This window comes from Bos indicus x Bos taurus, chromosome 14 (genome assembly GCF_003369695.1).
Source record: "Bos indicus x Bos taurus breed Angus x Brahman F1 hybrid chromosome 14, Bos_hybrid_MaternalHap_v2.0, whole genome shotgun sequence".
NCBI classification, from domain to species: Eukaryota; Metazoa; Chordata; class Mammalia; order Artiodactyla; family Bovidae; genus Bos; species Bos indicus x Bos taurus.
Window position 1 is genome coordinate 55,038,332 of NC_040089.1, and position 27,756 is coordinate 55,066,087.

A 27,756-nucleotide genomic window follows, 5' to 3' on the forward strand; every position below is an offset into this window, starting at 1 on the left:
TCCTTCCTGTTCATTGGAAGGACTGATGCTAAAGGTGAAACTCCAATATTTTGGCCACCTAATGCGAAGAGTTGACTCATTGGAAAAGACCCTCATGCTGGAAGGGATTGGGGGCAGGAAGAGAAGGGGACGACAGAGGATGAGATGGCTGGATGGCATCACCGACTCAATGGACGTGAGTCTGAGTGAACTCTGGGAGTTGGTGATGGACAGGGAGGCCTGGCGTGCTGCGATTCATGGGGTCGCAAAGAGTCGGACACAACTGAGCAACTGAACTTGACCGAAATGAAGGTTTGTTTTATGAAGACAACTTTGTTGCAAACCAAAGAAACTTGAGGTATCAAAATAGAAATTTACCAGTGAACCAATAGGTGGCAGTATAACATGGTGTTCTTGAATTTTTAAATAATTGAATTAACAATTAGGGCGGCAGAAGTCTTTCAAAGTGGAAAGAAGGTGGAGGTAGAAGGTGTACAAAGTGAGGGAGGGGAAGGGAGTGGAAAGAAGAGAGGAGAGAGCAAGAGGAAGGAATTCTGAAGGAGCCAAAATTGCAACAGAACTTATTCATTCCCCCCAAATTCACCCCCGGAAGTCTCAGAGTCCAGTCTGATTCACATGCTGGCAAGCCCTGGGGACGGTCATCTTTCATGGTGTTAACACAATAATAGTGTAACAGCTGATGGCTGTATCCATATCTCTGTTAACTAGGCTGTGAGATACTTGAGGACAGGAAACATGTTCATTTTTGAATGCTCTTGAACCAGTGCCTAAACTAGTGTCTGACTCAGAATTGGAATAAAATAAACATCGATGGGTGAATGAATGAATGAATGCATGATAGATATCTGGCGATTTATCATGCCATCTGCTCTAACCTTTCCCAGCCACCTTTGGGAAGAAAAGTCCTGTCATCTTCTTTTCTAATGAAAAGTTGTTTCTCACTTTGTATCTCATAAGTCATCTGGGGGACATTTATCATTTTCCTTTAATGGCATTCAAATAAAAATCATTAGGATGAGCATGCAAATCAAGCAGGAGGCACCAGTAGCGTTGGAATGGTTTGGTCCTGAGGGAGAGAATATATCTATGAAGTCCCAACCATGTGCTACATAAATGATAGACTTTGCATGGATTCTTATCTGACCCTTACAACAGTAGTACGAACAAATTATTGTTATTAAGTCCTCTTATAGGTGAGAAAATGAGGATGAGAAAAGTTAATTTGTCCAGAAACACTAACAGGTGCAACCTGATCGTCCTTCTTTCCTTCCTTCCTTCCTTCTTTCCTTCCTTCCTTCCTTCTTTTTTTAACTAACATGAGACAAAGGTTTATTACCTACTGAGTCCCAGAGGGGTTAAAAACTTGTCTAAGGTCATGCAGTGAGAAAGAGGCAGAGGACTCAAATCTGGTCTCTAGGACTTGAGAATTCTTGTCCTTTATTAAAGTGCATCTTTCCATCACAAATCTTTTTTCAGACTTTGGGAACCTCATTTCATGTTCCTGCTCTCCTTTGAATTAACATCACATTATGGCAAGCTAGTACTGACACTTTTGAATAGAAAGGGACACAGTGTTTCTACCAACCTACCAACTTGGAGTCATTTCTCCAGTCTGGACTTGCTAACTCTCCCCCCACCAGCTCTTCCTGAAACTTTTGGCTAGTGTAATTGACACCAGGGACTTGGGAAGCCAGGCCTGTGCTCTGAACTTCCAGCAGCAGCCCCAGCTGTTTGTCAACAAGCTGAAAGCATCCTATCTTAGAGGACTGGTGCCCAATCAGAAGGCAAACAGAAGGTATTTTATGAGAGAACAGTCGGTATTAGCCTACCACAGTCATCCAGAAATAGCCAGATATGATGGCGTTGAAGGCCTAAAATGCCATATGTCACTTAGAATCATATTCTCATTTTAACAGTGCTATTTTTGATGCATAGTAGATAAGCCTGAAAGCAAATACACAAAAATGCTAACAGAAGGAATATGGATAATTGATGTTGGGGCAATGAGATGATGAGTAATATTTTTGTTTTATTTGTCAAAATTTTAACTGTGTGGTTTTAGTACCTTTAAAAATAAACATTAAAATTTATATTTTTAAAAGCATTCTTTTCTCTCTGATGAAAGAGTTAGAGAGGACAGATGAAACATGGGCAGGTGAAACAACATAGACCAGATTCCCAAATTCTGGGTGTATCTTCTTCCAGACTTTTCTGCATGGATTGGAAAAGAGCTGCGACTACATCGCTGCTGTTTAGTCACTACGTCATGTCTGACTCTTTGCGACCCCGTGGACTGCACCTTGCCAGGCTCCTCTGTCCATGAAATTCTCCAGGCAAGAATACTGGGGTGGGTTTCCATTTCCTTTTCCAGGGGATCTTCCCCACCCAGGGGTCCATCCCAGGTCTCCTATATTGCGGGCAGGTTCTTTACCACTGAGCCACCAGGGCAGCTACATAGCAAAGACTAAATTTATTCACTAGATCACATAATTTCTGGTGATAAAGGAAAATGGTTCACAGGAATGGCCTAGGAGGTGGAAATAAAGCAGAAATCAAATGTGTCCTCAGCTCCACAACTGCAGAAGTAATCCCTCCACCCCCGACCAGCAGTGCCTCTAGCTGGTGCTTCTAGGTTTCCCCTGGGCTCCTGTAGCTGCCATCATAGTAGTTGGCCTCTAGGGGCGCTCTGCTCCATTTTGCAAAACCGCTCTGGTCCTTCCAGGAGACAATCTCGAAACCTTCCTCTTTCCCTCCAATCTTTTAGCAGAAATAAAGGAAGAATTACTGTTAAAAATATAAAAGCACATTTACTAGAAAACTGAAGGGAAAGCAAATTCATGGAAATAAATGATACAAGGGAGAAAAGATTCTTTTATCTTAATGTAACAAATCTAACCACAGACCTGCTTTCTGAGAGTCCAGATTATGACATTTTTTTCTAAGCCTAGACTGCTGTGGATGCTGAATGAGTCAGAGCCTTTCAGCTGAGGGACCTGTTCTGCCCCTGCCAGGTCTGAGGAGAATCTCAGCCTTCACTCCTCATCTCTCTAGGTAGCTAGCTAATCCCAGTGAGTTCATGCAGCTTTGAAAGGCCCAGTCCTGCTCACACTGTCTGGTTTTCCTTGGTCTCCTGGAAAGAAAGACCCAGAATTCAGCCTCTGGATTTAGGCCTTCCTATGTCGACCTCACAGAAAACTTCCTCTGCCTTTTCTGGATGTCTGGAGATTCACACATCTCCCTGTCTTGTCCCATCATTTGAAGCATCTCAAGGCTCAGTTTCTCCTATCTGAGTGGCATCCTTGACACTCATACTTTCTGGGCATCTTAATCTCCATCATTCTAATCTACTGTCCCAATAAGCATACTTGTCCATCTGTGTTTCCCCAGTTTGTTCGATACAATCACCATACCTGTGTCTTTGGCTAATATCGTCCCCGATTCTCACAAACAAAAGGCCACAAACAGACAGCTTTGGGGAGGATTACCTCATGTCTGCTGCCCCATCAGGCAAGCAGAAGACTGGATCCTTACCATCCTTCAGAGACTCCAACCCCCAACCTCTGCCTCCCCACCTGGAGTTTCCCTTCATCCCTGTTCTTCCTCTGAGAGCTCTCTCTGAAGACTCCTTTGTAGGGCAGAGATAATCGACACACTCTGAACCCGATGAATGTTCCAGCCAGTCTTGCCTCAGGTACCTACTCCCCCGATTGCTTCAGATACTCTCTGGACCCCCTCCTCAGGGAGTGACCTCGCAGAATTCTACCCACTACAGTTTCACAACATCAAAATCCCTTAACCATATAGTAACAACAACACATAGGAGAAGAGGAGGGTTGAATCACTCACACATGCTCTTATGGGAAAGCAGGCAGCTCTCTCCCTGGTTAAGAAAAATATGGGTCTCCACCCCACCACAAAAAAAAAAAAAAAGAAGAATCCCAGGATGCCCCAGAATGCAGTTTCTTTTCTTCGTGACGTGTTATAAAGCACGTCAGCCGCTCCTTGTTGCTGTGCAGATCACCCAACATCGGGTCACTGAGACAGACGGCAGCACTGGCTCACACCGCTGATAGGATTAGGAGCTGGTGCTTTGTCAGCCCTGACTGAATCTGAGGGAGCCCCCAGCATTCGCAGGTGAGCTGAGAGGCAGAGTGAGCGAATGAATGTGGGGGACTGGGATGTATCTTGGTTGAATGGTGCAGATTTTTTTTTTTTTTCTCTGTGGCCGTGCATTTGTATATTTGTATTGTCTTTTCTGTGAAGTTTGCAGTCTGGGGGCTTCCTGTCAAGAAAAACCTGTCCTTTATGACTTATCTGTTTTCAGGGATTGACGACATGCACATCACAGGATTTTGGGGGGGCTCAAATAAGATTATACATGTGAGAGAGCTCTGAAAATAGAAAGTTGTGTGCACATGAAAGGCATGAATCATTTAATTACAAATTTCACATAAGCCAAACAGCAATTAATTTACCCTAGATGTGGGGACATAATTACATAAACACATCCCTTGTCTCCCAATCTGCCGTACCCTATCTCCCCTGTTCTTCCTAGGTCTGGGCAGGGGTATTATTTATAATCTCGAAGAATTCCAATGTTCGAAGTAGTTACTTTCTAAAAAAATCAGCATTCTAGTCATTTCTAAGGGAAAAGCCACAAAATTCGAAAACCAGAGAATAAGTATTAAAGTAGAGGATATTTTTGAGCAGATCAGAGCTGACTATATTATACTGTATTAGATTATCTCTCTTTGATGGTGTGATCCTAATGTTATAAGACACTTCTCTTAATGACGTGAGAAACACTTGAGTGAAATTAAAGGCAAGACAGATATTAGCATTTGTAAAACTTGCCTTTTAGAACAGCATAAAAACAGGCTTGGGTTCCAAAAGTACAGAGCTAAGAGGCGTTTGAACACTAAATCACCAGCCTTTCCCTTAGCAGGGTTGCTATGGTGACAACAGGGCTACAGCACAGCCTCTCAAGGCCTGCACTTCTGCAGTAAAAGGCTTTCACTGAACACATGTTGGATTTTTTTAAGGCACACACCCCATCATCAAATACAAAGACATATTGGAGGCAGCTTTATCTGAGTCATTTTCTAAACAGAAGTTGTATCTATGTTCTTTATCTTGCACTGTTGGGCCCCTTAAGGGGTTAGAGAATTCACTCATTCATGATTCATTTATTTGACTGTTAAATCTGAGTGCCTACGGTGTCAGGTGGAGAAGGAGATGGTAACCCACTCCAGTGTTCTTGCCTGGAGAATTCCATGGACAGAGGAGCCTGGCAGGCAAGAGTCCATGGGGTCACAAAGAGTTGGACACAACTGAGCAACTGTCACTCACTCATGGTGTCAGGACCTGTACTAGGCACTGCCTACATCCCTGGTGAAGACGGACAAATAAGTAGGGGATTCTGATACAAAATCATAACAGCTCTTCCCAGGTGCATTGCATACAGGTGTCCTGGAAGTATGTAAGGGGAGTCTTTTGGGGAGATCAAGGGAGGTTTCCTGGAAGAAGGTGTTTCTAAAATGAAACTTAATGTATCTTTAGGAGTTGAGGAGGATGGGTAGTGGGGTACAAGAAATGCTCTAGACAAAGGGACCAACTATGTGCAGTAGTCTAGAGGGAAAAGAGAACATGATACTTCCTGAGAACTGCAAGTGCTACAATTTGAGGGGTGTCCATTTGTATGCGGAGGGGGAGTGGCAGGGGCAGTGGATGGAGGGGTGGCGGTGGCAGGATTGGTGAGGGGAGGGAGGATCTCAGAAGAGCAGTGGAGAGAAATGAGATGGGAGACGTACACAAAGCCAGACCAGGAAAGGCCTTTATGCCACATTCAGGAGTTTGAGTATTACTTGGAGGACAACTGGGAAATCATTAATGAGTTGTAATAAAGAAGCATGGCTAGAAAGGCCTTGTGGAAAAATTGCAAAACTGGCAAGAGAGGAATTGAGAGGCAAGGTTGGAAGGAAGACAACTTTAGTTAGACCACTATTGTAATAATCCAGGACATTTGTGGTTTAGTCTCTAAGTGAAGATAATGCGGTCAAACAGAGGCTAGAAGTAATCAGATCCAAGACATTATTTCTAGGGTAGCATGAAGATCATTTGTGGTTTCTGCTATTTGGGGGTCATAGGAAGGAGAAGTCAAGAATGTGAAGTTCTGACTTGGACAACTCAGTGGAGGGTGTTTCTGCTTTTATGCTCCCAGATTTAATTCTCAAGAGGGACCTCAGAAACACCTTAACAGTTTGACATTAACAGTTCGATACTGTCTGACAGTGTATGTCCTTGGGCTCATAATTTGGGCCCATAATTGTAGGAGTTCTGGAATGTCACTTTCCTGAAACCCATATCTAAGATAGCTATGAGCTGTTTAAAAGTATGAATTAATCACCTCTCCCTGACAAAATAAAAATCTTAAGACTTATCAACTTCACTGCTTAAGAGAGCTAAGTAGATTGAAAAGACACGAAGATGTATGTAATAAAACTTATTTATGGATATAGAGGAGGCAAATTGATTTCACTAATCTTCTGATTTCAAGCTCTTTCTAGACTCACTGTACATTCCTAGACTTGAAAGTTGAAGACTCAGAAAAAATGCTTTTTGGAGGACAAACAAGATGGTTCAGGTTCGGACCTTCAGACTTTTAAGGACCATCGTCCTCCCGTCCTCCCTAGAACACTGGATGTAACAATCAGACTGTTCTCCATCCACATTGCTACTTATAATATTCGCCAATTCTGAAATAAAGGGCCTCTAAATTATTATATGCAGACTTGCATTATCAAACTGAAGTGTAATAAATCAAGGCCCACGACCCACACGATGGATGATCCCTATTCAAAGTCCTCAGTTGGACAGGTTTTAGAGCTTTTTTTTGAACATATTTGTCTTCCTCAAATGCTTTTTCTATCATGTAAGAGGATGCAGCAAATACTGAATGGAAGAGCTGGAGGAGACTTCACTGCCCTTTGGAAAGTTCTGTTCAAACAGTAGGTACAGCTGTTTTTTTTAATCCTTCTAGCTACACTTGACGAGGCTATTAGTATTATCCCTCAAATTTAACGAGCATAAACTTTTAGTTCAGAGAAGTCAAGAACTTTAGGCATATAGGCACTTCGAGAAGCGAGAGGAGTGCCGCCCTGAACCGGTTTTCTGAGCCCGAGTGAGGCGTCGCCAGAGCCGCGCGCCGGGCACTCACTCCCGGCGGGCGGGCGGCGGTGGTTCGGAGCTGAAGAGGGGGCAGCCCGGCTTCCCAAGCCAGCCGATCTCTCCCTGCGGCTGTGCCGCGCCGCCAACGCCAGGCCCTTCTGATGCAAAGCCCCCGAGGAGGAGCGCAGCCTCAGAGATCCTGGAACCCAGATGCTGTGTCAGGCCTGCAGCAGTGGCTTGCCGGGGGTCCGGGTGGGGGGCGACCCACCCCGTCTCTCCGGGGAGGTAATTGTGCGGGAAGCTGGACGCCGACAGAAAACCCGGAGGGCAGGGAGGGGCCGCCAGGCAAAAACTTTCCCCTGGTACAGGTTGGCTCTCCGTGATGTCACAGCTCTTCTGGGTTCTTCTCTGCCACGTGCACCCCTTTCGAACCCCATACCAGGTGCCCAAAAGGGGGTGTTGGGCTTCTCCGCGCTGAAGATGCTCCGAGCCTCTGTCCGCGACCCCTCTTAGGGTCGGGCTCGGCAGAGCTGGAGAGGCGCGGGGATCTGGGAGGAGAGCCCGCGGCCAAGTTGGGCGGGCGGAGCGCGCCGAGGAGCCTTCTCGGGGGCCGGCAGGTGAGGGAGGTCGGGGGAGAGGGAGGTGCGACGGCAGCTGCGGTGGCACCACGTGTCCGGCCGGGGCGGGGCGGCGGGGCGCGCCCTCGGAGCCCAGCGCCAGCGGCGGCGGCGGCGCGTCGGCCCCGCAGCAGCGCCGCCCGCGGCGCGCTCAGGCTTAGCGTAGTCTCCTCGCTCCCGGTGCCCGCAGGTGCCACCTCCTGGACGGCGGCAGCGGCGGCGCGAGGAGCCGGCAGGCGGCAGCGCGATGGGACCCCTTCGGGAGACCAAGGTAAGGAGGGCACATCCGAAGGGCTCGATGGCTGTGTCAGCGAGCGCCGGAGGGAGAGGAGAGGTGGGCACTGCGGGGAGGGACGCGGATCAGGTGAGAGCTGGAGGGGTGACCTTTAGGATTGCGGTGGACGGGGACGACGAGGTGGCGAGCGCGATAAGAAGGCAGGGGACTGTCGCCCAGGTGATGAGATCCGAGACCCGGGAGATGGGGAGGCAGTACTGTGTTTGGAGGGTTGACACTGAGGATTAAAAAGATGGACTCCGAAGGGTTAATCCCATTCCCTGAAATTGGAGATTGGGGATCTAGTTCTCAATCGTCGTCCTCCGTGTGTGATGTGACTAAAAAGGATTTGATATATTGGTGACTGAGAAATAAGGACTCCAGCATTGGTTCAGCGTCCGCCTGGTGCCCAGCGGAGCGGCTGGCGTGTGATACCTGCTGGGTGACAGCACAGATTGCAGGCTGGGTGCGGCTCTCGCCCCTGGATAGGGCGGGTGCCTGAGCGACCTCGGGAGTTACCCGCGGCTGGGACTTTCCCTTCAATTCCTGCACTGTGAAGGCCTCTCAGAGGTGTTTACTTTGGCAGCGACCCTTCCTGGTAAGCCGCGTGGAAATGAGCAGAAGGTCATGTTTCCACATAGTGTTCGTTACCTAATCCAAAGCCCTTTTTCAGTTGCAGAGGTTGGAGGGAGCGGTGGGTTTTTTTCTGCAGAGAGCCCGTCCTGGGAGTCCATTTTAATAAGGGAGGGTGGGGGTGACCCCGACCGACCAGCTCTGGACTGCAGGCCCCCGTTCTGCTTCTAGGTAATGTGCAGCAGTCTTGGCTGAGCATCTCTGCCTCTTTTAGCTTCAGTTTCCTCATCTGTAAATAGGGACGCAAATTAGTGTGCTCTCTGTGGCCTCCGTTGTTGGAAAGACTAAACAAAATGATGGCTGGCAAAGCACTTTAAAAATGGGAAAATATTGCTGAGATACTGCTTTGGGGGCATTTTCAAAGCCCTCTGCACTTGATGCTGTGTTTTGAAGGAGAGAGACAGGGAGAAAAAAATGTCTTCATCTGCGTGTCCTGTAAGGAAAACAAAAGCTAAACATGATGAGAAAGGCGGAGCCATCTTACCCGGTATTGAATTTTTGTTTGCTTTTCTGTTGGCAACAAGCCTTGTGTACCAGGATATTAATGAATAATTAAAATCCTGGCCGGAAGAGGGGGTGCACTTGAAAGATAAGGTTGCATGATCTATCTAGGGAAACTGTTTCAGGTATAGGGGTCTGCTTTGTCAGGAGACAGGAAAACAGGAGTCAAATTGTCACAGCTAATTCAGGGAAAGCAAAATGGAAGTCTGGAGGAAATCGAGTAATAATCAGAGTGTGCTGTGAGTTATAAAGAGCCTTTGAGAGAGCTGAAAGCTTGAATGTGGTAGGAAAAGCCAGAGTGGCAAGGTGAGTTAGACATGTGAGAAAGGAATAGCCTTCCTGCTAGCAGCTGAAAGTGTGTGTGTGTGTCTGTGTGTGTGTGTGTGTGTACACACATCCATGCTGCAGCGTGTGATCTTCAATAAATTAGAAGGCTTAGCTCAGTAGAAGAGTTTTGGAGCTGATTTTAGCTACTGAAACAAGGACTGCTCTGTGAAGATTTAATATTCAGAAATGTGGCTCCGCAGACACTGAGCCCAGAAGGAGCAGACTGGAGTTCAGAGGGGGCAACAAGTGTCCTTTTGTTTTCTCTCTGATGTCCGATTTGGAGAAGGAGCTGAGAGTACAGCATCATGAGAAGGAGATTGCCCGAAGCCGGATTCCCCGCTTGATTCTTCGGCCCCATCTGCCTCAGCAACAGCACAAGGTGTCCCCCGCCTCTGAGTCTCCCTTCTCGGAGGAAGAGAGCAGAGAATTCAACCCCAGCAGCTCTGGGCGCTCAGCAAGGACCGTGAGCAGCAACAGCTTCTGCTCAGGTACGGTACCCACGGGAACGAAGGCAGGAAGTGAGTACACTGCGGGTGCGTTGTGAGTGGACCTGGAGCGGGCCTCTTACAGTCTCTGAGCAGATGTCTGTTATTAGGATGAATAGTAGGAGGCTGCATCTTTTTGACTCTTGTAACCAAGGGATACAGCAGTTTCTAATGGTTCAACCCCATGGAATTTCATCCCCATTTTTATGTTATTCTAGTTGATAATTTTCTATATGAAATCTTAACTTCCTTTTTATATGACTGTAAAATATATTTCTTGGCTAAATCTGGAAAACGTAGCTTACATTTCATGCAAACAATCTTTGTAAGCCTGGGTACTTCTGTTTCTGAAATCCCCAAAGATAAAGCAAGTCCTAATGAATGAGGTCAAGATCAAGGTGGCTTATATCCCAGTACTGGCTTGACCTTGTATTTTAGAGGGAAAGAAGACAGGTTTTGAACTTACAGGCCTGGCCTTTCTATGAACCCTACAATGTGTTGGACCTTGGGCAAGTTTCTTAACCTCCTTAAGCCTCAGTTGTTACATCCATAAAATGGGTTGATAATACCTACCTTGTAGAGTAGCTGAGAGGTTGAAAGAGACTACATACTTAAATGTATTCCTAGCGCAGGGCCTGCCCTGCAGAGGTGCTTGAGAAATGATGGTTCTTAATGCGAGAACATATGTCAGTTTTGATACATGTTTAAGAAAGTTTCCTTAGAGCTGTGAGCATATTTGGTTAAGGGCACAGATCCCTTCCTACCTCCTAGAGGTACTGCATTATCTCTATCATACAAACTGAAGCACGTGACCTAGAAAGACTTATATTATTTGAGAAGCATTAGAAATTTGGGTAAAATTTAAAGGAGTGACCATATTATGTTTCATGAAGAATGTTTCACAAAGGATAATTCTTAGAATTTATTTAGAGAAAATGTAATCTGAAGATTAACACATTCATGAAAAGGGAAAGATGAATCAAGGTGCTATGATTAATGCCCTAATTAAGCAGGATACAATATTCCATTGTAGTTAGTACCAGTGATTACATTTTCAGGGATTTTAAAAGTGTAGCTTTAGATTTATTATATACTTTCACAAAATAATTCCACCCAGTACATAAGTTGTATATTAGAAATACTGTGCTGCCTATTTTTAAATCCTTTTCTCCATAATGCCTCAGATTCTCTGTTTGATTTTGAAAATATTATATTTTAAAACTGATTATTGCTGAATCCACTGTAAAATGGAGACCCACTGATGGTTTGCTTGACATTCTCCCAGAAAGAAAACAAAAGGAAAACTACTGGAGCAGTAAAAATTCCTGGAACTCAAAGTGGTGTTTGCAGAATGTAATGCTGTTTACTTTCAGTCCCTTTTCGAGCTCAGGAATCACTCTTGCTGAATGCGGATGAACCCAGGGGACTATCATTTCATACTCACACAGCTTTGTTTGCGTAACTCAATTCTACATTTATTCCTGAAATTCTCTCCACATCATCACCTTCTCTCTGACTGACTTTAGCATGAGCAGTGTTACCAGCAAAAAAGAAAAAGTTGGTCAAAGCAAAAGAAAGAGCCCCAGACAGATCTTAAAAAATATATTTGGCAAACAGATAAAATTGTTAATTTCAGCCATGAATCATTCTTTCCAAGACCCATTTCCTGGATCAACCCTTCTTCCCAGGAGCCCTGTCTCCCACTAAGGCCATAATGCTGTACATGAAAATCGAAAGTAAATATTGATCCTTGTGCCATTAACTAGCTGAGAATTGAGTGGCACAAGCGTCTAATGACCGGTGTCTATAAACCTACCTTTTGATCTTCAGTCTTGCATCCTGCCTGCAGATAAGACTCTCTCTGTTCTGGGGTCTCATCTTCCTGCTTGGCAGTTCCCCAAGGTTTGGGTTGGTGCCTTGTCATTCTTTACTTTCCTCTCCTAAGAGCCCTGGTAAAACCCCATGATGGCTTTTGAGTGCTGTGCTGACTAAAATTGACAGGAGCAAGGTCTTTGGGGTGGGGCGTGAATGATGCTTTCAGAGGTCAGTTGGTGGATGAGAAATAAATGGGTTTAGTACTATGGGGAGTATTAAAGCTGCAGGCAGTGAAGTTGAGAATGTAAAACACGTCCAACCAGCAGGGGGAAATAGCTGGTTTTAATCCAGCCACTTTAACGCTGAAGCTACAAAATATGTTGATTATCATGGCAGTTAAGTGAGAGACTGCACATGACTGTGTACATGCAAATCGTAAAAATACCATCCATTGCTACAGTGAAACTCAAATAATGTAGAGATATCTGTTACTGCCATAACTTCCTAACTTTATTGTGATCATTCTGCATTAGTTTGTTTTCTTTATTATAAATCATCACCTTTTACTAACGAGAAAGAGGAATTCTTACAATCTGGTAGTTAAATGGGAGAGAATGCTGTTGCTCAATCACAATGCAATTTAATTTGAAAATTACAGTTTTAAAACTACAAACTAGATTCTTTCCCTAAATCTGTATCAAAGGCTGTGTAAATTATGAAGAGCATCATATATCCTAAGATACTCAGTTTTTAAAAGAATAGTTCATTGAGTTTATATAAAGTTAAATTTACTTATTATAAAGGATTATCCTTTATTTTGAGAGTCTGGCTTTCCTATCATTTGTATTATAACAAAAAATCCTGACAGTGGTTGGAGTTATACTTCAGCAAAATAAATGACAACTCCATATTGAAATGTCCTCCACCCTCACGTTTTTCCTTTAATTTTGCTGATCTATGAAATTAAAAGCCTGCACTATTTTCAGAGTGACCTGTCCATTTTTTACCTACTTTCTTCCTTCTCTCTCTCCACTGCCTTCTCCCTTTCCTTCCCACGGGAGCCTTGACAAGGAACATTTAATGATTTGAGATTCTGTATGCTAATTTGTCTGTTGTCTTGATCTCATTTCACAGGGAAGAAGTTGTCTGTGACCTTTTGCAATTCATTTGGGGTGTGTCCCCAAAGAGCTCTTCTCTTAATGGCTTCTTACTAGCAGAATTTCTCTGAAGAGATGCATATGCTTTGTGCGTTTCGTCAGCACGTGTGTTTTTGCACTTGGACATCATCCTCCTGTTAAAGGAGTCTATTCCTTACAGTTTGTATTTGAACTTAGTCACTGTGACCTCAGGTGGGCGCAGTTAGGTTTATATTGTGTTGGAGGCCAGGCCCTCTTTTGTGTGTATGGCAAAGAAAAAACTGCATTCTTAAAAAATGTTGACTAATGCTTTCTTTAAAAAAAAGTACCTAAGGAAGTACAGTTTAAAAAGTTAAAAAAAAACAAAACCCTGCTTTTATGTCCTCTCTTTTATTTTTTGTCAGTTTTTTTAACCAATGTTTTCTCATAAAATCATCCTGTCTTCCTTCCCTCTCCCTGCCCCCTCCCCATTTTCTTGTTTTAACATGCCCATGAGAAGTGACAAAAACCCACATCTGTGATTTGTGTTCTGGGTGTGGCCCATTGAATCTAGGCCTCTGTCCATTTTTCTCTCCCTCCACCCCCCCGCCTTTTTGTTGTTGTTGTTAGGGCGTTGTGTTTGTGTGTTTGTCATTGTGGCCACAACTCCGGCCACTATTAGGAACTCTAATGACCTGGGTAAGTCAGTCACTTACAGCAGTCACCTGACGTGATCAGCAGCATGCCACGCAGTTCTCTTTGCTTAGTTGAGGCAATAATTACCCCGTGCAACTGGGAGGCAGATGGATTGCTGGGCTTTAGGCTAGTTCTCCTTGGGGCGCCTTGTAAACATGGCAGGTGGGGGAAATGATGCATACAGCACACCGATGGTTTTATGGGAGACCAGTGATTGCTCTGAGTTATTTCCATGTTTCTAATGTGCACACAGTCAAGTGTATGGCCTAACCCATTAAAAAGCGTGTCCCAGATCAATCAGCCGAACGGACAGCATCTGAGAAACTGATTCTTTGCAGTCTAATTCTGAGTAAGGTGTTTGCAGAAATAACTTCGGTAGTTACAGTGGCTGAGAAGAACTCCGTCTTTGGGTGCAGTGACCTAGAGGTAATCATTGTGGCTGTTTGTGGGAAGAACAATTACGGCAAATTACAACCTGACTAGTGCCCTGCCGAGGCATGATAATGCCTCCAAAAATCTGCTTTGCCTTGCCAAACAGAAATATTTCTGCTATGCTTTTGTCCAGTTGAGGAAACTTGGCATCTGCATAGAGTAAGCCTTTGAATATAATGATCAGAATTGAGATGAAGTGATTAAACTGAAGTGAGCTGCAGTACTGAATTACACTATAATTGAATGACTGCCAACCTGCTGTGAAGAAAAAAAAAAGAACAACTAAAACCCTAAGAATTTAGTATCATTTTAATGAGCATGGGACCTAGGCTCTGCGGCATGATACATATTTCTGATGCTTAGCTGCCTCAGCCTCAGAAGTAAGTACCTAATGAAGCAGCTCGCAAATGAAGGGCACATAGACAGTGCTTCTTTGAGGATGCGGTAACTGCAATTAGAGGGACAAGAACAAAAGGTTTTGCCATTTAATAAAAAAAAAATTACTCAGTGTGAACAGTGAAAGGTTGGAGTTGGACCATGCCTGAGAGCAAATTGTGGTACTTACTGTGAACATCCTTCATGCTGTAGAATTCTCATGTCTGTGACGTTGTTTATCACTTCAGAGTGTGGTGTTTGTCTACAGTCAGATGCCCAGGAAAGCTGGTTTAAAATGCAGATGCCTTGGCACTATCCTAGCTTGTTATTCCAGGATGGAAGGGCCAAGGAATCTGTATTTTATAGACCTTCTGGATGACTTTTACCTAGTGAAGTCTGAGCCTCTCTATTTTGCAGTCTGCATGTGTTTAGGGATTTTGTATGAGGGATGTGAGGGGTATGCCCCAGTGGCATCCCAAGATGAACAGGGATCAAAGACGGCAGAAGTGGTGGCTAGACAAGCTGTTTAAACCCATGGCATGGGACAAGGAAAATGCTTCCACAGTTCCTGGAAATTACAGCTTCTCAGTCCGTATTTACAATTCTCATGTCATTAGTCTTAGTGATAGTATTATTTATGTCTACATAGTGGGCTTAACTTGTGTTCAGATGGTAGAGAAGTTAAGGGGAGGAGAAAGCATTTCTTTCCTCTATTTTCCTGGATAACCCTCTTTCTGGATATACTATCTGTGGCCAGACTTTTAATTCTTTTGCATTTACTTATTTTGGCATTGGGATGATTTGAGGTACATTGGAAGCAGTTGTACTGGGTACAACATGAATGTGCCCTAAACACCCAGTAGGTTCACTGAGAGGGATGGGAAAAAAAAAGAGAAACTGAGGCCTGGGAGTAGCAAGACATTCAGCTTTTTGCAAACTTCCATAAAAATGTATTAATCTAATAAGCATTTATTCAGTGCCTGCTAAGGGTCAGGCTAAGGGTACAGAGATGAATAAAACACAGGGATTGGAAAAATCAAGTATTTTACTGCCTTCACTTTGATAAAATATCAATAAATGGGATGATATGTGTGGAGGCATTTCCCACACAACTGCCTTTATCTCAGTGATTTTGTATCTGTTCGTTTTTACCCACACCCACTCGACACACACACACTCCTTCCTTGTAGTTTGAGTTTGTTGCTCTGTTTATTATCTGCACTGGCCTCTCACATTTCATAAGCCCAAGGGTTCAAAGGAGTAGCATTTGTTAGTGTGGTGTAGTAGATAAACATGAGCCTTGGCATCCACGGACCTGAGTTAAAAGCATGAAATAAGATTAGAAAGGTGAGCAGGACCAGAGCAGGAAAGGCTTTGTTCACCTTGTGAAAAACTTGATCCCTGAGGTCCAAGGTGCGTACAGGAAGTGAACCCGTAACGTAAAGAGTGAGGCCACCTGGCTAGATGACAATAGGTTTGGACTCTAGAACTGGACAGTGTATGCCCCTTCTAACAATAGTCAGAGTTTTAAAAATTCAGTGCTTTCCCCCCCCACTATATGGGTCAAATAGCATACATAAGTAGCTGGATTTAGCTCTTGGACTGCCGTTTTGCAATTCCTTAACATCCTCCAGAGCCACTGAAGGGTTTTCCCCAGGGAAGGGTTTTCTAGTTTATGACTAGATTTATAATTTAGAAAAATCTTTCTGATTACATGTGGGAGATTGGATAGGAGGAGACAGAGAATGATGGTGAGAGCCTGCCTGGTTTGAAGGCCACTGTGGTGACAGTCTAAGTGAAAAATGATAAAGTAATAAGTGTGAGGACTGAAGCCAGAATGTGTGTGTCTTAGTCACCAGTTTCAAGCGGAATGCGTCTAAATTTCCACTGGATGAACCCAGATGAAGTAGCAGGACTGGGGAGGAGGGTGAGTCAGGTGAATGAACTCAGATTAGGCTTTGCTGCACTTGAGATAAAGGTCTTGAGCTGTGAAGAGAAGTCAGAGATGTTAGTAGCTGAAGTCAGTCAAGGGGCTTGACACAGGTTTCCCTGCCATCTTAAAGTAAAGCATCGTGTGAAACCTTTTGTGAACAGAAATGGCATAAAGCGAAGTAGTCACCTTCGGACATGTCTGGTAATAGAAATTGTTAGTCACTCAGTCGTGTCCGACTCTTTGTGACCCCATGGACTGTAGCCTGCCAGGCTCCTCTGTCCGTGGAATTCTCCAGACAAGAATACTGGAGTGGGTTGCCATGCCCTCATCCAGGGGATATAATTGGTTTATTACAGGAAAGAAACATTCCTGTCCAGAGGAGTTCAGTGTCTAATTATCAGAGTCATCGGTGTAAGGGAACAGGCCCCCAGTGCTGTGACAGCTAGAGGAGAGCTCTCTTACTAAGAAAATCAGAAAATATCCCACTCCGGAGTTGGTACTTGGAAGCCAGGAAGGAAAAATAGCCATCCCGTTTATGTTTTATTTAACTGTGTGTGTATATGTAAGTGTGAGAAGTGTGGGTGAGGTGCATGTGTGTAGTGATTGGTGTGTGTATGTGTATACATCTGTATGAGTGTGTGAGGTGTGCACACATCTGTGTGCCTGGTGGCAGGAGAGGTGGAAGGCTGGCGAATCAGCAAAGCATTCTGGAGGAGGTGATGCCTAAGCTCTCTGTTCATGCAGCTCCAGTCAGGTTTTCCTCCTTCTTTCCCCCTGAATTGACACCTGTGCAATTCTCAGGATCCTCACCGCACCACCAAACCTAACGGTGGATTCTCCGTCTTCACCTCTTCATCCCACTGGATTCCCATCTCAGTATATGGCACCCACTTCGTCTAGACAACAGCATTCCAGTTCAGAGTGAAGAAGGAATTCAGGACAAAGCCACATACCCACATTTCCCAGGACTCAACTTGACCCAGGCCAGCCCCCTGCCCCACCACCCAGGTGGTGGATTTTACTCTGAAAAAGCCCAGGGGAGACAAGACTGCTGGGTGCGCCTGTACTGTTAGCTGGCTTTGCTAGCACTCACGCAAGGTAACTGCATTAAACCTCTGCTGCCCTCGGGCTTGGACTGTGGCATCTCCTGCTTTGGAGACACTGTCGGGCCGCATGTCTCTCGGAGCAGAGACCTTCCCAGCTGCTCCATGCACTGCTGGGTGGTCAAGGTGCCTGTCCTCTGCTCATTGCCCGGGTTATACTCCTCCTGCTGCAGGAGGCCAGTCATGTCAGGCTGACTGCTGTCTCTTTTTAGAGAACCCTAACCAAACTTCCTAGTGCTCATCATGGGGGCTCGCCCAGCTCTCACCCGCACCTGGTAGAAACCCGTCCTTCAGCTTTTCCCTGCTCAGTGTGAATCTTCCCAGCACGCCTCCTTCCCAGCTGTCCCTGCTTCATTCTCTTCTCTTTAGCCTGGGGTGGTCCCTGAATCAGGTGGTCCCTGATTCCTTTTAGGTGTTGACAGAGCCCTCAGAATTCTTGAGACCCTGTGGACCCTAACCTGCCCTTCTAGTCGTCCTGAGGTGTGTGTGAGGGTTATTTATTCTTTAATGCTAATGATTATATGTTTTCAATTCAAAACTAAGATCTATGTGCAAACACATACGTCAGAGTAGATGTAATAACACTTACACTGCTTTTTGCCAAAGTGAGATCCTGCTTTAGTGACCCGTGATCCTTTCTAAGTAAAAATATTTATCAAACACCTATTGTGGACAAGGTGCTATCCTAGGAGCTGAACAACAGTGATGAACAACCCTGACAGGACTCCTGCCCTCCAGGAGTGTGTATTCTAGGCGGTACCTGTACCTGTCATTGCTTGTCAGTACATAGAGGTGCCCCCATTCACTGTACTGACAGCTAGGGTTCCTCTGGATCGAAGGCTTCATTTATTCAGCCATTCCTCTGTGGATGGACATTTCATCTCTGAGGCTGACTTTTCAAAATTCAGAATTTCATTTATTGAATGTCACTGAAATGAACTTTATTCCTGAGCATCTCTCTCTCTTTCCTGTGTTTGTATCTTTTTTAAAAAAACTAATACCCTGATTCATATATATTCTCTAAAACAATTCTTTTGTTTTCAGATAGAAAGATCAAGATGTAGAAATTAGACTGTATAATAAGCATTGTTTTTTCCTTAACGTACTTCAACATTTCTCCATTTCAATGCTTTACTGCATCTGATCATCGCTATCTTCAAATGCTCAATGTGAGAAAAAATAGAAAGGAAGGGGAAAAGATTTGCATTGCTACAAGAGTGTCTGCCTCTGTCCGTGGAAGTTTTCCAGGCAAGAAATACTAGAGTGGGTTGCCATTTCCTTCTGCAAGGGATCCTCCCAACCCAGGGATTGAACCTGCATCTCTTACATCTCCTGCATTGGCAGGCAGATCGTTTTCCACTTGTGCTACCTGGAAAGGGGTTTGCTACAAGAGAGGTCCCTGTAATTCAGGTGTCCTAAGAGTGGTTTCCCTGGTGGCTCAGATGGTAAAGTATCTGCCCGCAGTGTGGGAGACTGGGGTTCGATCCCTGGGTCAGGAAGATCCCATGGAGAGGGAAATGGCAACCCACTCCAGTACTCTTGCCTGGAAAATCCCATGGACAGAGGAGCCTGGTAGGTTACAGTCCATGGGGTCTCAAAGAAACTGAGCAACTTCACTTTCTTCCTTCAGAGTGGGTTCGGGTTTCCTTGTTATAAGGTTTTCAAGAGATCAAAAGATAGCTTCCTTGTCTGACTCTCTGTGTGTCTCTTCTTTCCGTCCTATCTGCCAGGTCCCCTCCTGCCCTGCCTTTCCCTGTCTGCTATCTTCTCCCAAAAAGGAACCTTAAAAAAAAAGGTCTTTATAAACCCGTGATTTAGAAGCTGCAAATAAACTCATATCACTAAGGAGAGGGAAGATCAGAAGCATTAGTAACATTCCTATTTTGGAAAGATCATAACCCTGTGAAAGAAAGAGCAGGAGAAATAAAAGCTTGCGAGACAGAAGAACTCCCCCACCCACCTCCCGGGGCTCACCTGTCTCCTGGCAGTGACTGAGCCAACCTGGTTCCCAATTTCAACATCGGTTGCTCCCTCACCCAAACGCCTAGATAAATGTGTCATTATGCTACGCTGACTATTTGGACCAACTTGTTTTCCCTTCTAAATTCCCCCCGTGGTTGCTCCTACAAATGAGACAATTTGGCGCTTGGTGGAAAACCAAGTAGAAGCCTTCGTTTCAGAGAAAGCACAGGTCCCGTGAAGAGACCGGCTTGCCTCACCTTGCCTCACCAAATAGCCTCTTTTGCTGCCCAGGGCTGCACCAGAATGACTTTTATGGGAGCACTCGAGGCTCCAGAATAGCTCAGAAATCCCGGGAATGTTTATATGGGAAATGATTATTTTGTCTCCAAGAAACCAGGGAAACTTTCATTAAATAATTTCTCTGTTTTCTGCTTGGTTTTTGTGGACGTAGGTTACGTGTCTTAGTGGAGGTGTTTCATTCCAATCGCTCTAACAAGTTCACCTCCATCAGCACATACATATGCTTTTGTTTACACAACCTTCAGAGTAAATGAGCTCCCTTTGACCCCCTCATTGCCTTGCAGCTGCCATTCTACTTCCCTGTTCCTCTTCACGAGCAGACCTTCACCAACATCCTATCTCCGTAATCTGTCCTTGTCAAGCATGGGGGTGACCACATTAGCAGATCTGACATTCTCTTATCTGCCGTCATTTTCCTTGATTTCCCAGCATGAGTCAATACAGTTGAACAAGCCTCTTTCTTAGGAAAGATTTTCCTCCTTGGCTCCTTCGGGCCCCCCTTTGAGAGTTCCTGTTGGCTCCGTCCTGCCCCTTCCCGCCTCACCGTGTCCGGGTGCCTCAGTCCTCAGTCCTCTTCTCTTCCTGCCCTCCCCAAGGGCTCAGATCTTTACATCCCTCACTTGTAGGATGGTGATGCTCTCCAATCCAACCTCTCCTCTGAGCTTTGTGTGCACACAAAGTCACTTCAGTCATGTCCAACTCTGTGCAACCCCATGGACTGCAGCCCGCCAGGCTCTTTATCCGTGGGATTCTCCAGGCAAGAATACTGGAGTGGGTTGCCACAGCCTCCTCCAGGGGATTTTCCCCACCCAGGGATTGAACCCTTAAGTCTCTTGCATTGGCAGGTGAGTTCTTCACTGCTAGCGCCACCTGGGGAGCCCCCTCTGAGCTTTAGGCTCACATATCCAACTGCCTATTTGATATCTCCAGTGTCCTGGCTAATTTGTGCCTAAGATTTAGCATATAGCAGAAGCAGAATTCCTTTTTTGCGGGGGAGGGTGAGCTGGGTCTTCCTTGTAGCATGTGGGCTCTTCATCGGCTCTTCGTTGTGGCCTGCGTGTTCAGTAGTTGTGGTACACGTTTGATAGTTGTAATACGTGGACTCTCTATTTGCCGCACATGGGCTTAATTGCCTTGCAAGCATGTGGGATCTTAGTTCCCTGACTGGGGATGGAACCTGAATCTCCTACATTGGAAGGCATATTCCTAACCACTGGACCACCAGGGAAGTCCCATCAAAACCAGAATTCTTAATTTCCCCTTCTGTAAACTCATAAACCCATTTTTCTCCAACTCAGAAATGACCACCATATTCTCTGTTGCTTAAGCAAAGAACCTGGAAGTATTCTTGACCTTCTACTTTTCATTGTCATAACTAATGTATCCCCAATCCATCTCCTTTTCTCAGTTTTTACTACTACTCCCTCAGTCAAACCACTGTCTTCTCTCATTTCCACTATGCAGTGGTCTCCATGTGGGTTCACTGCTTCCATACCTTCATTCCTAAAGGGATTACACAGCATGGGTGTTCAGAAGGAGACTCTGGAGTTGACCTCTTTGAATTCATACCCGCAGCTTACTGTGGCCTCAGGGAAGTGGCTTTGTAGTGCTAGTTTTGTATGCCTATCTTATTCAGTTCAGTTCAGTTGCTCAGTCGTGTCTGGCTCTTTGCAGCCCCGTGGACTGCAGTACATCTTGTTAGCGCCTGTCTCCAAGAGGATATTAGATTAAGTTAATTAAATTGCATTAAAGGTTTAGTGTTCTAAACATGCCTGGTTCTTAGTAGGCACTCAATAAATATTAGTGAGACCTAATATCACTAATATAGTCTGTTCTCCACAGGCCAAATGATTGTCATTTCTTGTTTAATGCGTATGATAGCTTCCATTGCACTTGAGATAAACGTAGGGTTCTTGCCTATAGTCGTGCGCATGCTCAGACTTCCGCCTCCTTCAACCTCCTCATCAGTCCTCGGCCCTCACATTTTTCTGGTCTCTTCTCAGGTTCCTCAGTGTACCAGACTCCTTGTTGTTCCCTCTCCCTGGAGTTTTCTCTCCCCTGCCTTTTCCATGATTGGCTTCTTCTCATTTTTTTCATCTCAGTTCAAATTACCTCTTTAGGGCCTTCCATGACAATCTGTCTAATGAAATATCTTCCCACCTCCCACCCAGCTACTCTAATATCACCCAGTTTGTTTTGTTAACAGTACATCACAATCAAAATTTCTTCCCTACGTGGTTTTTGTTTTTTGTTTTTTTTAGCTTGCATATCAACTCTCTCTACCGCTAGAATGTCAACTCCTTGAGGACAAGGATCTTAGAGTCTTGGTCATCATTACATTTTCAATATCTTGAGGACTATCTGCCACACAATAGGAAATCAGTAATTATTTGTGGGATGGATGGATGGATGAATGAGATTCTTACACTTCAACATTGGCAATTGTTTAGTGTCACATTGTATAATGCTGAAGCAAATTTAGGGTGGAGCCTTGTCGACTTCTGAATTTTCACTCCAAAAAGATCCTGAAATTAGGTGAGGGAATAGAATTGCAAATTTTGCTACTGAAAACCTACAGTGCAAAATTATCTGAGCAGCATGCATTAAACGGTCACTGTGTTGAAGCAAAACACTAGAAACAGCTTGAGTTTCTTGCCTCAAATTTTGTGGTCTGTTTATAATGAGATGTCTTCTTTCTAGCAGCTTCCTTCGTCTGTTTTTAATTTGAGCATTCCCCAAATTTCTGCTGTTTCCTCTTGGAACAAACATAGGTAGAAAAATTTAGAAAACAGCTCATGGTGGTGAGAAAGACAGGGACTTCAGAGTCAGACAAACCTGAGTTTGAATCTGAATTCATCCCTTATTAGCTGTGTGACTGGATTTCTTACCCTGTCCAAGCCTTAGTTTTCCCATCTATAAAAATGAGATATTATTAAAATTATAGATAAAACTAGTATTCTTGGACATGAGAGCTATGTTACTTTTATCTTACCTATATCCTTTCAGAGCATTTGAATAGTTTTTAGTAAGAATTTCACAGGGTTCAGATTAACCATGAATTTAAACTATGACATTTTACTTGTTTCCCATTAGACTATCTTCAGAAATGTCAGTGTCTGGAGCAGTAAATTATTGTTCAGTTGCTCAGTCATGTCCGACTCTTTTCAACCCCATGGACTGCAGCATGTCAGGCTCATCTGTCCTCCATTATCTCCTGGAGTTTGCTCAAATTCATATCCATTGAGTTGGTGATGCCATCCAACCATCTCATCCTCACCCCCTTCTCCTCCTGCCTGACCAATAAATAGTAAATATTTCCTGAGCAGTAAATAGTAACACCTATAACAGTGTCTGGCACATGGTAGATACTCAGTAAATATTTGTTGAGCAGATGAGTAAGTTGTCTGTAAATGCCTTTGTCATGCATGAGAATCAACTAGATTTCTATATAGTTTGATGTTTCTTTAAAATGGAAATAATTCTTCCTCCAAATTATGCAACTGAACATTGAACAGCATCAAACCATAACTGAATGTTTCAAGACATTATGGCACAAAACCACATTTTCCTCTGCCTGCTGTTATTTTTAAGTTCTTCTGGAATTGTTTAGTTCAGCATTTTGGAAAACCAATGAGCTCTAATATCTAAATTCAAAAATGAACCAGAAGTTTTAAAGATGTTCCTTGGACTTTGAAGAAATATTTTATCAATAATCTTTAGATTACTAGGAACTTGAAGTTGGGACTTGGTCATCATAATTGTCACCGAACGTGTTGGATAGCACTGGCTGTTGCTGCTGCTGCTGCTGCTAAGTCGCTTCAGTCATGTCCGACTCTGTGTGACCCCATAGACGGCAGCCCACCAGGCCCCGCCGTCCCTGGGATTCTCCAGGCAAGAACACTGGCGTGGGTTGCCATTTCCTTCTCCAATGCAGGAAAGTGAAAAGTGAAAGTGAAGTCGCTCAGTTGTGTCCGACTCTTAGCAACCCCATGGACTGCAGCCTACCAGGCTCCTCCATCCATGGGATTTTCCAGTCAAGAGTACTGGAGTGGGGTGCCATTGCCTTCTCCACACTGGTTGTTAGACACCTTAAATATCAGTAAATGTACACACACTTAGGCAATCCTAATATTTTTAAATGTGGGTTATATATATATATATATATGGGCTTCCCTGGTAGCTCAGCTGGTAAAGAATCTGCCTGCAATGCAGGAAACCCAGGTTTGATTTCTGGGTCAGAAAGATCCCCTGGAAAAGGGATCGCCTACCTACTCCAGTATTCATGGGCTTCCCTGGTGGCTTAGACAGTAAAGAATCTCCCTGCAGTGTGGGCAACCTGGGTTCGATTGCTGGGTTGGGAAGATCCCCTGGATGAGGGCATAGCAAACCACTCCAGTATACTTGCCTGGATCTTGGCGGGTTACAGTCCAGGGAGTGGCAAAGAATTGGACATGACTGAGCAACTAAGCACAGCACAGCACATATATATGTATAGGGGCTTACCAGATGGTGCTAGTGGTAAAGAACCTGCCTGCCAATGCTGGAGACAGATGCAGGTTTGATCCCTGGGTTGGAAAGATCCCCTGGAGGAGAGCATGGCAACCCATTCCAGTATTCTTGCCTGGGGAATCCCATAGACAAAGGAGCCTGGTAGGCTACAGTCCATTAGGGTCTGAAAGAGTTGGACATAATATAGCACACACACACAATGTGCATATATATACACACACACACATATATACACACACCTATACACATATATATATATATTCACTTTGCAGAAAATATTCATTGCTTTCAAATTTTCACCAGAAAAGCATTAACAAGTAATATGGGAAGGATAGATTTCCTAAAAATTAAGAAAACAATAACAGCATCTAACCTTATACTGCATTTTAAAATGAATTGCAGATGGGTTTAATATACATGAAAACTGAAATTATAACAATCTAGAAGAAAGTATGAAAGTGAAAGTTGCTCAGTCGTGTCTGATTCTTTGTGACCCTGTGGACTACAGTGCATGGAATTCTCTAGGCCAGAGTACTGGAGTGGGTAGCCTTTCCCTTCTCCAGGGGAAGAAAGTATCAGTCAGTCAGTCAGTTCAGTCGCTCAGTCGTGTCCGACTCTTTGCAAGCCCATGAATCTCAGCACACCAGGCCTCCCTGTCCATCACCAACTCCTGGAGTTCACTCAAACTCATGTGCATGGAGTCAGTGATGCCATCCAGCCATCTCATCCTCTGCCATCCCCTTCTCCTCCTGCCCCCAATCCCTCCCAGCATCAGAGTCTTTTCCAATGAGTCAACTCTTCGCATGAGGTGGCCAAAGTACTGGAGTTTCAGCTTTAGCATCATTCCTTCCAAAGAACACCCAGGACTGATTTCCTTTAGGATGGACTAGTTGGATCTCCTTGCAGTCCAAGGGACTCTCAAGAGTCTTCTCCAACACCATGGTTCAAAAGCATCAATTCTTCAGCACTCAGCTTTCTTCACAGTCCAACTCTCACATCCATACATGACCACTGGAAAAACCATAGCCTTGACTAGACAGACCTTTGTTGGCAAAGTAACGTCTCCACTTTTGAATATGCTATCTAGGTTGGTCATAACTTTCCTTCCAAGGAGTAAGTGTCTTTTAATTTCATGGCTGCAATCACCATCTGCAGTGATTTGGTAACATTTAATTGATCCTGGAGTTAAAAATGACATTCTAAGCATTAAAGCATTGAAAGAAATCACAAAGGAAATATGGAGAGATTTAACAACTAGACATAGAAAAGGTTGGTTGTTGAAAACATTTTAAACTAAAAGCCAACAATAAATTTGGTGAACTATGCTGGAGGACTGTGCCTTCCATATGTAAGAATTTCTTATAGATCAATAAGAATTCCTTAACACCTTAATAGAAAAATTGTCAAAAACATGCACAGTACATAGAATAAGTAAAAAAAAGACCAGCGAACATATGAAAGACATTAAGCCTCACTGATAATTAAATACATGCAAACTAAAACATCAGAAATACATTTTTCATATTAACTTGGCAAAAATGCAAACAAACTAGTATTCATTACTAGCATAAATTTAATAAGTAGGGTACTCTCATATGAAAGTAACAGGAATATAAATTGCCTGAAATTTCTCAGAATTGTTAGTTTTTGTAAAAAGTGTTGATTTTACTTTTAGAGATACGTTCTATGAGGTAATAAAAAAAATGTGACCATAGATTTATCTGTAGAGTGTTATTAAAGCAATTTCAATAATAGAAAATTGGAAACAACCTAAAAAACCCTGCAAGAAGGAATTGATTTTTGGAAATACTGCATTCCTGTTTTAAACAGTTACTCATTTAAAAATAATATTTTTGAGAAATTAAATAAAATACTCTGAAACTTTTAAAAACATACCCAAAGAAAGATGAATACTATAGTAAACCCTAATATGCTGCTTGTCCGTTCTATCAAGATTAAGTAATAGCAAGATGTCGTATTTGCTGCATCTGTCTCTTTCTTTCTTTTTTAGTTTGCTGAAGCATTTTAAAGCTTATATCCAGACATCATGCCATTTCATGTCCATACCTTAGCACTCATTTCTTTAAAAAACGAACATTTTCTTGCAAAAATTAGTGTCATTTTCATTACTAACACAATTAACATAATTCCTTGGTACTATCGAGAACACCAAAATAGCCCCAGTCATCTCGAAAGTTTCTGTTTCCTTCCTCACGGTATTATTTAAACCAGAGGCCAACAAACTTTTCTGAAAAGGACAAGATAGTAAATAATTTCAGCTTTGCTCGCCAGATGATCTCTGTTGTAATTATTCACCTCTGCTTTTGTGCTTGAAAGCCACAGCCCACACCATGTAAAGGATTGGGCTGTTTTCCAGTAACATTTGATTTACAAAAGCAGGCAGCGAACAGGATTTGGCCTTCAGGCTGCAGTTTGCCAACCCCTGATTTAACTCATTCCTGTTCTCCATATTGTGTGGTGGACATTAGCTTTAAAGCTTGATTAGATTTAGGGGAAGTTTTTTTGTGGCAAAAATACTTCATGGGGAGTGCCGTGTGTTTCATCTCATAGCCCGTCAGAAGGTACATAATGTCCTTTGCCCCAGTTATGCTAAGGATACTCAGTGGGTACAAGTGGGTAAGGCTTGATCCCTCTACTACAGACTCTCCGTCAGCCTTTTGTCTAATGGTTTCATCCATTGTGTTGTTGCTTAAATCTGTTATTCCTTTGGAAATAATTACAAAGTTGACCCTTGTGCAACATGGGTTTAAACTGCATGAGTCCACTTATACTCAGACTTTTTAAAATGAATATATACTATGAGCTAAGGTTTGTTGAATCCTTGAATGTAGAACTGCATACATGGTGGATCAACTGCTATGTTTTACTTGGTTTTCTACTGCATGGGGTCAGCACCCCCAACCACCAACCAGCCACGTGTTCAAGGGTCAACCATAGTAACTTTCTATTATTCCATCTTACTTCCACTAACCAGAATGCTTCTGTAAGAAAGAACTTTCCAATATCAGTGAGTGATTTAAGTTATCATAAAATACAGATTCTCCAGTAACAGCTTTTACAATCAGGATATTATTTCCTTTTAATTGTTTTGGTTCCTACTAGCCTTAACAGCTTCTTTCTGTCTAACCTAACAAATTCCAGGGAAAAAAATTTTTAATAACAGAGTAAAGAAGCTGTAATGTATGTTGAAATTTAAAAAAAACAGAAAACAAGCAAGCAAGTAAATAATATGCATAAAAAATCAGTAAGAAATATACCAAATAGTTAAATATTTCTTATTGGCAGTACAATTCTAGGAAACTATTATCTCTTTATTTTTTCTACTTCTTTGTGATTTTCTGTACTCTAGATGTTCTGCATTAAAGAGTATTACTTTTATAATTTAAAAACCCAACAGAATATTTTCTTTAACTTAAGTTTCTTTAGTACATTTAAAATAATATACAAATTGTTTTAAAAGGTGGTTTTGCACACTTTTTTCAGAATTTTAG

The 27,756-nt window shown here is 43.5% G+C and overlaps 2 protein-coding genes across 7 annotated transcripts in view; both read left to right on the forward strand.

Moving 5' to 3' along the window:
• Positions 1-2,318, forward strand: part of LOC113904010 (collagen alpha-1(I) chain-like) — a 48,020-nt gene extending 45,702 nt beyond the window's left edge. The window contains exon 4 of the mRNA XM_027560649.1: positions 2,206-2,318. Coding sequence (XP_027416450.1) covers positions 2,206-2,256 — 51 coding nt within the window. The 3' untranslated portion in view covers positions 2,257-2,318. The remainder of the gene's footprint in view (positions 1-2,205) is intronic.
• Positions 1-27,756, forward strand: part of SYBU (syntabulin) — a 129,362-nt gene that overhangs the window by 36,773 nt on the left and 64,833 nt on the right. For 2 of the 6 annotated variants that reach the window (XM_027561293.1, XM_027561294.1), the window contains exons 1-2: positions 7,975-8,055; positions 9,803-10,007. In XM_027561293.1, the coding sequence (XP_027417094.1) occupies positions 8,032-8,055; positions 9,803-10,007 (229 nt within the window). In that variant the 5' untranslated portion in view covers positions 7,975-8,031. Of the gene's footprint in view, positions 1-4,004; positions 4,135-7,974; positions 8,056-9,787; positions 10,008-27,756 lie in introns of those variants that run through there. The other 4 variants (XM_027561296.1, XM_027561298.1, XM_027561297.1 and 1 more) reach the window with 4 other exon arrangements.